Source organism: Scyliorhinus canicula, chromosome 8, assembly GCF_902713615.1.
Source record: "Scyliorhinus canicula chromosome 8, sScyCan1.1, whole genome shotgun sequence".
Classification (NCBI taxonomy): Eukaryota; Metazoa; Chordata; class Chondrichthyes; order Carcharhiniformes; family Scyliorhinidae; genus Scyliorhinus; species Scyliorhinus canicula.
In genome coordinates, this window is record NC_052153.1 from 136,482,584 (window position 1) to 136,494,722 (window position 12,139).

Sequence of the window (12,139 nt, forward strand, 5' to 3'; positions counted from 1 at the left end):
ACAATTTGATTTTCTTCAGTATTTCCCACTTTATTCTCTTTCATCAATTGCATTTCATTTGTTGCTGCATTTCTCTGATCATTTGCCTTCACCTCTTCGTACAGCTCGTGATATTCTTTCAAATTAACACGCATGCCATCAATTCTAATCTAAAACTGACTGCAGACAGAAAAATTGTCAGTTTGATACTCATTATAATTTCTCCCTTATACCTCACTTTGAGGGATTATCTGGCCTCCAATCTCATCCCTTTACCTCCATTTCTTGAGAAAAGTAATTTCCATTTATATGGCATCTATAACATTTTTGAAGAAACATTCAAAAGACACAAATACACATTTGGAAAACATGCACTGAACCTCAGTTGAAAAGATACGTTTCTGAAAAAAGTGAGGGAGGTGGAGGGAATTTAAGGAGTAATGTGAATTCCAGAGAGCACATCCAAACGCCTAAAGCATCTGCTGCTATTGGAAGGGGCATATAAAAAGGCAGAGTGAGGACAGGACAACTGGCTGGTAACCATGGATGGTGAATTCCAGTTACAAAGTCTCTTACCATTGCTTGCTATTTCCAGGAAGGCAATGTTCGATTTTCTTTAGAACAACTCACAGCATTGCCCAAATCATATCGCTACAATTTTCAAGTTAACATATGGTAAAGTGCAGAAAAATGCTCCCACTCTTAAGTGTGGCATTAATGGGTTTAAATATCTCTTACCAACTCTTGCAGTCACTGACAAAGCTCGGAATTTTACAGAAACATCTGCAAATATGCCTCCAGTTCTAGTTACATGGATTATTGGTCCAATATAATTTTCAGAAACTCGCACAGCAGAAGTAGAAAGCTGTAGGGTCCCAAATGCATCATCGTTGGCATTGATTATCACGTGAGCCATGATGTCATTCTTCGGTCCAAGGCGTGGAGAACCAGCAACTAAAAGATGGAGTTTCTGTTATCACAAGTGTGCATACTATTACACTATTCCATGTGAAAACCCCCAAAATGTCAATAAATACAAGTTATTTTATCACTGTGTAAGCATCATGTATTAGCCACTCTTGTCTTCAATGTCTAGTGGCTATATCAGCCCAACCATATCATCCATTGATTTTTACATCCAGATTGTGCTCTGGATTGTTCGGTACTGAAGACCAGATTTTACAGCAACTACCCCCACCACTGCCAGCCTCTGCTGGTATTTTACCAGCAGCAGAGTAGTTGTTGTGAAACCCACCCATCCTTGAGCCAATTGAGGCCCTTTAAATGGCCAACCGATGGCTAAGAGGACTTATGTCTGTCTTCGTTGCTATTTTACCAATGGAGCAGGTAGGCCATGTTGTGAGGCTGCAAAACCTGGTGGCCTCTTGATCACCAATCCTCACACTACCTTGCTGATGGGCTCCAGAAGAATTGCCCCACTTATCTTGTGGTCGGCCTGCAGTAATAATCTTCATGGCAGCAGTCCCAGAGATAGCCACCGTTCCAGGCAGTTACCTGGTTGGCCAGAAGCTCTCAAAGGTGGGACTTGTTCCCAGGTGGGGGCAGAATCCGTGACCTGGGCCAATTAATAACCTGACAGCCGTTAAATTGGGTCAAAGTTTCCCAATCCTGCAGAGGAGGGCTCACTAACAAACCTTTCATCTCGGGGGTCAGGCTGTTGCCTCCATGAAACATTCCGGCCTAAGACACTGTTTACAGGTTATTAAAGTGTAAAGTCGTCATAGTCCCAGATGACCAAAGGCTGCTTTCCCCTTTGAGGGGGACAGCTGACTGGTGGTGTTTAACCTGAGGATCACCACACCTCAGGTGAGGAGCAAGGTTAAGAATGTGGGCCTGCTCAAATCTCAAACCCACACCAGGATGTTAAGTTGGATACAATGCAGTGAGCCACCACTTCACTTCCACTGGACAAGTTTCCCACTGGATAGGAACCAATCAGAGCTCTGATCTGCTTATTTGGTATTTAAGATATTAATCTCTGATAATATACCATTACAAAATAGGAAAATTGCTCAGTGAACTATATTATTGTCCATTAGTGCGACTTTTGTAACCCCCATAAAATCCATAGAGACGATCCGATTGATCGCGGGGCCTCTCTTTTCAGCAATATAACCACTCTTACTCCCTTCTCTGGCAACAAGTAATTTCTTAAACAGGAGGACAACATTTTTAACTGCACTCTGTACAAGAGGAATGTATTGAAAAGCTGAATCAATTAGAACTCTGGGGCTGGTTTAGCTCACTGGGCTAAATCGCTGGCTTTTAAAGCAGACCAAGCAGGCCAGCAGCACGGTTCGATTCCCGTACCAGCCTCCCCGGACAGGCGCCGGAATGTGGCGACTAGGGGCTTTTCACAGTAACTTCATTGAAGCCTACTCGTGACAATAAGCGATTTTCATTTTCATTTTTCATTTCAACTCACCTCAGCTTCTCAGGAAAAAAGTGGACAACATTAGCATGTAGCCAGTGATCTAATGATCCAGATCTTTCCATTATTTTTTGTGAAATGGGAGGAGCAGACACACTCCAAAGGTCTCTTAGAATTATATGTACCCTTACATGTTTAATTCCTCAGGCATTCCATAGAGCACTTAAATGACATATGAATAAATCTGTGAACAATCTTAGTCAATGAACTCCAGCAAGTGCGGGGAACAAATTCAGAAATGAATGTTATTCCATCTCTAAATATAAATGCTCAATAGCTTCCCGAGTACCACAGTATTATCAAATTGAGGTATTTATAGATCAGGCACTGTACTGTAGTTATAATATCAGTAAATGTTCAGCCACAGGTCCTTCCATTTACCTATAATACCATATAGTTTGTGCCAGACATGCAGACTGTAATTTAATGTAATTTAGATGGGAACACATTTAAATAATTTGAAGGTTACAGCTACAAAACCACAACTGGAAGGTTTCCGCACAACCTGCACATGTAAAAAACATTTCTATGGCAGACTGAATGTGTTAAAGAAACGTTTTACTTGGGAAACTACTGTCACAATTATGAAATGTCCAACATTATTGTATTTTGGGAATATAGCTTTAAATAAACGGTAAATGAATGGGGCCATGTGATCGGTTTTACCATCCGCCTGAGTGTAAGCCTGGGTGGTTTGATTATTAGGGATCAAAGGAAGGCTTCAATAGTTTCACTGAAACGAAGGTGCAAGGTATTTATGCTTGGAGACAAGGGAGCTGTAAACAAGTTGGCAATCAAGAACAAAGAAAAGTACAACACAAAATAGGCCCTTCGGCCTTCCAAGCCTGCACCGACCATGCTACTCATCTAATCTAAAACCTTCTACACTTCTGGGGTCCTTATCCCTCTATTCCCAGCCTATTCATGTATTTGTCAAGATGACCCTTAAACATCACTGACATACCTACTTCCACCACTTCCTCCTGCGAGCTGTAGGCACCCCACTACCCTCTCTGGGAAAAAAAAACTTCCCTCGCACATCTCCTCGAAACTTTTTCCCTCGCACCTTAAACCTATATCCCCTTGTAATTGACTCTTCCATCCTGGGAAAAAGCTTCTGACTATCCACTTTGTGCATGCCATTCATAATTTTGTAAACTTCTATCAGGTCGCAACTCAACCTCCGTTTTTCCAGTGAGAACAAACCGAGTTTGAACAGCACGTGGCACAGTGGTTAACACTGCTGCTTCACAGCTCCAATGAACCGGGTTCAAATCCGGCCTCGGGTGACTGTCTGTCTGGAGTATTCACTTTCTCCCCGTGTCTGCGGAGGAATTCCTCCGAGTGCTCCGGTTTCCTGCCAGTGTGCAAAGATGTGCAGGTTAGGTGGATTGGCTATGCTAAATTGCCATTAGTGTCCAAAAAGGTTAAGTGGGGTTACTGCGTTATGGGGATAGGGTGAAGGTGTGGGCTTAAGTAGGGTACTCTTCCCAAGGACCGGGGCAGACTCGGTAGGTCGAATGGTCTCGTTCTGCACTGTACATTCTATTATTATCCAACCTCTCCTCATAGCTAATGCCCTCCATGCCAGGCAACATCCTGGTAAACCTCTTTTGTACCCCCTCCAAAGCCTCCACATCCCTCTGGTAGTGTGGCAACCAGAATTGAACACCATATTCCAAGTGTTGCCTAACTAAAGCTCGATACAGCTGCAGCATGACTTGCCAATTTGTATACTCAATGTCCCAGCTAATGAAAGTAAGCACGCTGTATGCCTTCTTGACTAACTTCTCCACCGGCGTTTCCACTTTCAATGACATGTGAACCTTTACACCCAGATCCCTCTGCCTGTCAATACTCTTAATGGTTCTGCCATTCACTGTATATTTCCCACCTGTATTAGACATTCCAAAATGCATTACCTCACATTTTTCCAGATTAAACTCCATCTGCCATCTCTCCGTCCAAGTCTCCAATCAATCCATATCCTGCTGCATCCTCGGACAGTCCTCATTACACTCCACAATTCCACCAACCTTTGTGTTGTCCGCAAACTTACTAATCAGATCTGTTACATTTTCCTCCAAATCATTTATATATACTACAAACAGCAAAGGTCCCACCACTGATCCCTGCGGAACATCACTAATCACAGTCCTCTCAAATCAGCCCTAATCAAAGCATACTCCCACTGCTACCCTCTGTCTTCTATGACCAAGGCAGTTCTGATCCATCTTGCCAGCTCTAATCCCGTGTGACTTTGCCCTCTGCACCAGTATGCCATGAGGGACCTTGTCAAAGGCCTTACTGAAGTCTATGTCGACAACATCCACTGCCTGACCTTCAGCAATCATCTTCATCATTTCCTTGAAAAACTTGATCAAGTTACTGAGACACAACCTCCCCTTCACAAAACCATGCTGCCTCTCGCTAATACATTGATACATCCGGAAGTAAATCCTGTCTCGAAGAATCCTCTCCAATAATTTCCCTACCACTGATATCAGGCTCACCTGCCTGTAATTTCCTGGATTATCCTTACTACCCTTCTTAGACAAAGGAACATTAGCTTTTCTACAGTCCTCTGGGACCTCACCTGTAGCCGGTGAGGATACAAAGATATCAGTCATGGCCCCAGCAATTTCCTCCCTTGCCTCCCTCAGTATTCTGGGGTAGAACGCATCAGGGCCTGGGGACTTATCTTTCTTAATGTTTTTCAAGACACCCAACACCACCTCCTTTTTGAGCGCAATATGACCCAGATTATCTACAAACCCTTCCCCAGACTCGGCATCCACCAAGTCCTCCTCTTTGGTAAATACGGATGCAAAGTACTCACTCAGTATCTCGCCCATTTCCTCTGGTTCCACACATAGATTCCCTTCCCTGTCCTTGAGTGGGCCAACCCTTCCCCTGGCTACCCTGTTGCCCTTTATATACATGTAAAAAGACTTGGGATTTTCCTTAATCCTGTTTGCCAATGACTTTTCATGACCCCTTTTAGCTCTCCTGACTCCTTGCTTAAGTTCCTTCCTACTTTCCTTTTATTCCTCATGAGCTTAGTCTTCTCCTAGACTTCTAGCCTTCATAAATGCTTCTTTTTTCTTTTGGACTAGGCTCACAATATCCCTCGTTATCTAAGGTTCCCGAAACTTGCCATACTTGTCCTTCTTCCTCACAGGAACATGCTGGTCCTAAATTCCTATCAACTGACATTTGAAAGCCTCCCACATGCCAGATGATGATTTACCCTCAAACATCCGTCTCCAATCTAGATTTTTCAGTTCCTGCTGAACATTGTTAGAATTAGCGTTTCTCCAATTTAGCATTTTCACCCAACAATACTTTAAAACTTACTAAATTAGGGTTACTGTTCCCGAAATGATCCCCTACTGAAACTTCGACCACCTGGCCATGGACTGATGAGGATCCACAAATATCCCTATCCTCAATGATGGGGGAGCCCAACACACCACTGAAAAATATAAAGCTGAAGCATTTTCAACAATCTTCAGTGGATGGACCATCTCGGCCACACAGCATCATAGTCGTCGGCCAATTTGGTTCACATGTCAAGAAACAGCAGAAGACACTGGATACTACAATGACTTGTTTTTTTATTCAGTCAGGATATATTGGCATCACTGACTGGGCCAGCATTTATTGGCCATCCCTAATTGCCCTTGAACTGAGTGCTCAATCATTTCTGAGGGCATATATGAGTCAACTATTTTGCTGTGGGATCTGGAGCCAGACTCGGTAAGGGTGGCAAGATTTCCTTCCCCAAAGGACATTTGTGAACCAGATGGGTTTTAATGACAATCAGTAATGATTTCATGGTTATCATTATGCATTTAATCCCAGATTTTTATTGAATTCAAATTTCACCATCTACCATGGTGGGATTTGAACCCGGGTCCCCAGGGCATTACCCTGGGTTCTGGATTACGAGTGCAGTGTCAATGCCATCACATCACGACCTCTGACAATATTCTAGCTACTCCAGAACTTTCCCCTAGACAAGCTGTTCCAGCACTGGCATCTACCCAGCAATGTGGAAAATTGCCCAGGTATGTTCTGTACACAAAGAGCATGACAAATCCAACCCAGCCAATTACCAACCCATCAGTCTACTCTCAATCATCAGTAAAGTGATGGAAGGAGTCATTAGTAGTGTACTCAAATGGCACTTGCCTCACAATAACCTGCTCAGTAATGCTCTGTTTGTGTTTCGCCAGGGTTACTCAGCTCCTGACCACATTAGAGCCTTTGTTCACACATTAACAAAAGATCTGAACTCCAGGACTGAGGTGAGAGTGACTGCCCTTGACATCAAGGCCCCATATGCCCGAGCGTGACATCAAGGAGCCGGACCAAAACTGGAATCAATGGGAATCAGAGCAAAACTCTCCACTGGTTGGAGTCATGCCTAGCACAAAAGAAGATGTTTGTGATTGTCGAAGCACAGTCATCTCAGCTCCAAGTCACAACTGCAGGAATTCCTCAGGGTAGTGTCCTAGGCCCAACTAACTTCAGCTGCTTCATCAATGACTTTGCTTCCATCATATATTCAGAAATGGGGATGTTCACTGATGACTGAAGAATGGTCAGCACTATTTGCAATTCCTCAGATACCAAAATTGTGCTGCAAGTCATAAAAAATATTCGCACCACACATGTGCCAGACAATGATCATCTGCAACAGCAGAAAATCTAACCATCACCCCTTGATATTCGCTGAATTTCCCACTATCAGTAGCCTATGGATTACCAATGTACTGAAATGTGATTATCCATATGCCCTGTCTACAAGAGCAGGTCAGAGGCTAGGAATCCTGTGGTGAATAACTCACCTCCTGACTTCCTAAAGCCTGTCTACCATCTGCAAGGCACAAGTCAAGAATATGACGAATGCTCTCCAATTAACTGGATAACTGTAGCTCCAACAAGGATCTCAATGCTATCCAGAACAAAGCAGCCCATTTGATAGACACTCCATCCACAAATTGCGACTCTCCACCACCGACGCACAGTGGCAGCAGTGTGTACCATCATCAAGATGCACTGCAAAAACTCACCAAGGTTCCTTAAAAAGTACCTTCCAAATCAATGATCACTGCCACCTAGAAGGACAAGGGCAGCAGACACAGGGGGCACCACTACCTGGAAGTTCCCTCCAAGTCATTCACCATCCTGACTCGGAACTATAATGCCTTTCCTTCATTGTCATGAGGTCAAAATCCTGAACTCTCTTCCTGACAGCACTTTGGGCATATCTACACCACATGGACTGCAATGGTACAAGAAGGCAGATCAACACAGCCTTCTCAAGAGCAATTACGGGTGGGTAATAAATCCTGGCCTAGCCAGTGATGCTGACATCGCAATAAAGAAACAAAAATTAATAAAGTAGAATAAAAATCTAACCAGCCATTTTGGCTTACTCACTTGGTCTGGCCTGTTCCCCTTTCAGCAGCACAACATTATGCAGCTGGATAAATACTGACTCTGGCCGCTCAGGTTCTACATCATCCAATACGGGAATGGTTACATTAGCTGCTGTTTGATTGGCTTCAAAGATTACTGATCCAGATATGGCAAAGTAATCACTTCCTTCTGTTCCCCTAGCAATGAAATATGGCAAATTAGTTGACTTTGTGTCATCCACAGTTGAATACATGACTAAGGCAATGCCCTTGAATCCATTTAGGCGCTCAATTGTCAGTGTCACATTCTGGTCTTCCTCTTCAACTCTGACTGGCCGACTTCTTTCCGAAAAGATGAACACACCATATGGGTCATCATTCGCTAGAACTGTCAAGGTAGCATTTGTCAGAATTCCTAGGCGCCCTTTTGAAACATTACTGATGTAAATCATAAACTCTTCATCCAATTCTGGAACTTCATCTGAAGCCACCTGCAGCACAATGCTGGCCAGAGATTGTCCTATTTCGAATGTGACATTGCCGTGGATATTTACCAAATTATTGCAAGGATCAGAGACAACATCCCAAAATAAAGTAGTCTGGGACAGGGCACCACCAGTTCGCACAACCTAAAAATACAAACAACATATTAAATGTGTAACTTGTAGAAAGTAGGTTGTCAATTTTAGAGTCTTTCCAATGATTTCCACAATGTGGGTACTACAATCTATTCTCAAATTTAATAATACAAGCTAAGCAGCTTACTCACCAACAACACAATTTCTATGTTTGATTATAGACAGGAAAAATTACTGACCTCTAATAAAACAATTTCATGACCACCTTCTGGTTCTGTACCATTCAAATGCAAAGAATCATTGCTGAATTGGAACACTCCATAGGCATCATCAGAGGCATCAATAATGACTAGGATTTCAGATGCTATCCCAAGGCTGGCTGTAAATCAAATCAATTGTAAAGTGGCACTTTAATATTTTCACAGCTTGGAACTGTTCATGTTATCTGAAAAAAACAACTGATACTTATGGAATAGCTTCTACTGGAATAGTGTTTTTTTTTAAATACCCAGCTTATAACTATTTTCTTGCAAGTGTGATTGATGCCATTGGTTGAGATTTCCAGGGCTATCAGAATAGAAAAGATGATCTGGGCTTCGGAGACAGGAATGCAAGGTGCAACCCAACCAAGTCTTTATCCAGAGTTTGTCCCGTTTCTGGTGCCATGTAAATATTGATGAGGGCAGAGTCAATGAATGAATGAAAGTCGCTTATTGTCCAAGACTTCAAATGAAGTTACTGTGAAAAGCCCCTAGTCGCCACATTCCAGCGCCTATTTGGGGAGGCTGGTACGGGAATTGAACCCGTGCTGCGGCCTTGTTCTGCTTTACAAGCCAGCTGTTTAGCCCATTGTGCTAAACCAACCCCTAGCAGATCGTCCATCAGTCTTCATATCAAGGATGTTCCTCAACTATTCCTGTAAGCCCTGAAGAAATCCTACACCAGGGGCTGGATTCTCCCCTACCCGGCGGGGCGGGGGGTCCCGGCAGGATGGAGTGGCGTGAACCACTCCGGCGTCGGGCCGTCCCAAAGATGCGAATTTCTCCGCACCTTTAGGGGCCAAGTCCTAACCTTCAGGGGCTAGGCGCCCCTGGTTGGCGCCCCACTGGCCGGCGGGAAAGGCCTTAGGCGCCACGCCAGCCGGGGCCGAAGGGACTTCGCCGGCCGGCGGAAGTCTGCACATGCTCTGGAGCGTCAGCGACTGCTGACGTCATCTCCGCGCATGCACAGGGGAGGGGGTCACTTCTGCATTGGCCATCATGAAGGCTATGGTGGGGTGAGGCGTAATGGCTGTACCCAAGCAACACCCCCCCTGCCCGGTGGCATTTCGTCATCAGATGACATTTCTGCGCAGGCCCCTGTGGGTGGTAAAGGATAGGTGCACAACCTCATTTCAGAGGGTGCTCTGTCCCAGCCGCCAACTCGGGGGAGGAGCATTGAGGGGCAAGAAGACAGCCCTCCAGAGACAGAGGTCTCCCCGGTGTGTGACCCTCTCCCCCGTAAATGGCATCACTCCAGGTCCGTTCCCATCTATGTCACGGCCAGTCCCCGAAAGAAAAGAGGCAAGGGATAGTGAGGAAAACCCAGAAGCTGCCGCTCACCACCCCACCAACCCTCCACCAAGCAGGGTGCTTTGGGGTCAGACCCTAGGGGGCCCATTCCTTCCAATGCAATTGAGCACCCCAGAACTTGTTTAAATTCTTAGGGGAGAAACGCAAGTCTATGGGTGCCTTATGCTGCGAATGGGACCACTGAAGGTTCTCCAGGAGAGACTTGTGCTTCTGGTTGCTGCTACTTAAATTTAGATGTGTCATGTGTACTGAGGTACAGTAGAAAAGTATTGCTCTGTGTACAGTCCAGGCAGATCATTCCATACATTGGGGCAGCACGGTAGCATTGTGGATAGCACAATTGCTTCACAGCTCCAGGGTCCCAGGTTCAATTCCAGCTTGGGTCACTGTCTGTGACTGTCACTGTCTGTCTGCACATCCTCCCCGTGTGTGCGTGGGTTTCCACTGGGTGCTCCGGTTTCCTCCCACAGTCCAAAGATGTGCAGGTTCGGTGGATTGGCCATGATAAATTGCCCTGAGTGTCCAAAATTGCCCTGAGTGTTGGGTGGGGTTACGGGGTTATGGGGATAGGGTGGAGGTGTTGACCTTGGGTAGGGTGCTCTTTCAAGGAGCCGGTGCAGACGCGATGGGCCGAATGGCCTCCTTCTGCACTGTAAATTCTATAATACATGAAAAACGTACACAATGTAAACACATATGTATTTTGTAAATAAAATACAATGTCAATACAGTCCAGGATTCTCCCGCAATTGGGGGGCGGCCCGATGCCAGAGCCAAGAGCGGCGCGAACCACTCCGGCGTCGGGTCGCCCAGAAGGGGCTAACAGCAGCGTGATGCCAATCGTGACGGCGTCACCCATTACAGCCGAGTGCGCTGTCATTGACGCATCGCATTGACATCATTGACGGCGTCGCAGCACATAGACGCCACCCCCGGAGACCCGGAAAAATGGCCGCCCGCCACGCAGCGCCGAAATCCAGGAGCGGAGTTGAGCAGAGGAGGGAGGCCCTATACCCTGGATACATGAAGGGAGGTGGCAGAGGGCGTCAGCACCGTGGCCATAACAGCCAGGACAGGCAACCAGTGCCACAAGGTGGTCAATGACCTAGTCAGGGCGTGTTTCCCCCTCCCCCACCACCCCCCCCCCCCACGATGTGTGGCACAGCCGTAGCTGAAACCAACATGGCTGCACCCACCCATGCAGGCTGCATTGGCAGGATGGGGTGTGAACCTATGGCCAACATACACACAACCACTGGTCCGCAAGTATATGTCTGCCTAACACTGTTGCCCTTTATCTCTGTCACCCCCCTCCCCACTCACACAGGAGAAGCACACTCATAACAACCAGGAGTGTGAGAGGACCGGAGAGCGTCCACCTGAATTGCGCCCCCTCACCGTTCATGAAGGAGGCCCTGGACCTTGCAGGCGGACCCAAGGACTGGGAGATTGCGGATGCAGAGGTCGGGGGTGCAGCACCAAGTGAGGACCCCCCTACTGCCTGCCCCCCTTCCTTCCTCCCTTTCCCCATCCCCCCCTTCACCCCATCCCCGTCTGCGTGTCTAACCATGCATGCTGGATTGTGCATTGCAGGACCAAACGTTGACCCACCCATCCCTGCGGATGCCGACCGACCCCAGGATGTGCCAGGAGACCCACAAGACAGGGCCAGACATGGGCCGCAGGCATACGACGCAACTATCCAGTGCCAGGGCGCCCACAAGAAAGGGATAGACCCAGACTGTCAGGCATACGACACCCACACTCAGTGCCAGGGCGCCCACGAGCCAGTGATAGACCCGGACCGTCAGGCGTACGACGCCCCCATCTAGTGCCAGTGCAGCGACACCGGAGGACCACACCACACTAACAGGCCCCCATCCCAGTCGACCCAGGACACTGACACACAGGACACAACCACCCAGGAGACCCACATATGGGACACAACCACACATGGCACCGACACACAGGGCACCGGCACACGGGGCACCGGCACACAGGGCACCGACACACAGGGCACCGGCACACAGGGCACCGGCACACAGGGCACCGGCACACAGGGCACCGGCACACAGGGCACCGGCACACACAGGGCACCGACACACAGAGGGCACCGACACACAGGGCACCGAC

At 46.8% G+C, this 12,139-nt stretch overlaps 1 protein-coding gene across 8 annotated transcripts in view; it reads right to left on the reverse strand.

Annotated features, from left to right (window-relative positions):
- The window catches only part of adgrv1 (adhesion G protein-coupled receptor V1), an 838,553-nt gene that overhangs the window by 626,458 nt on the left and 199,956 nt on the right, over positions 1-12,139 (reverse strand). For all 8 annotated transcript variants that reach the window (XR_005461637.1, XM_038805279.1, XM_038805282.1 and 5 more), the window contains 3 exons: positions 8,675-8,814; positions 7,880-8,486; positions 718-933 (listed from right to left, as the gene is read on the reverse strand). Coding sequence is in view for 7 of the 8 variants with exons in the window: in XM_038805279.1 (XP_038661207.1) it covers positions 718-933; positions 7,880-8,486; positions 8,675-8,814 (963 nt within the window). In the remaining variant the exon portion in view is untranslated. The remainder of the gene's footprint in view (positions 1-717; positions 934-7,879; positions 8,487-8,674; positions 8,815-12,139) is intronic.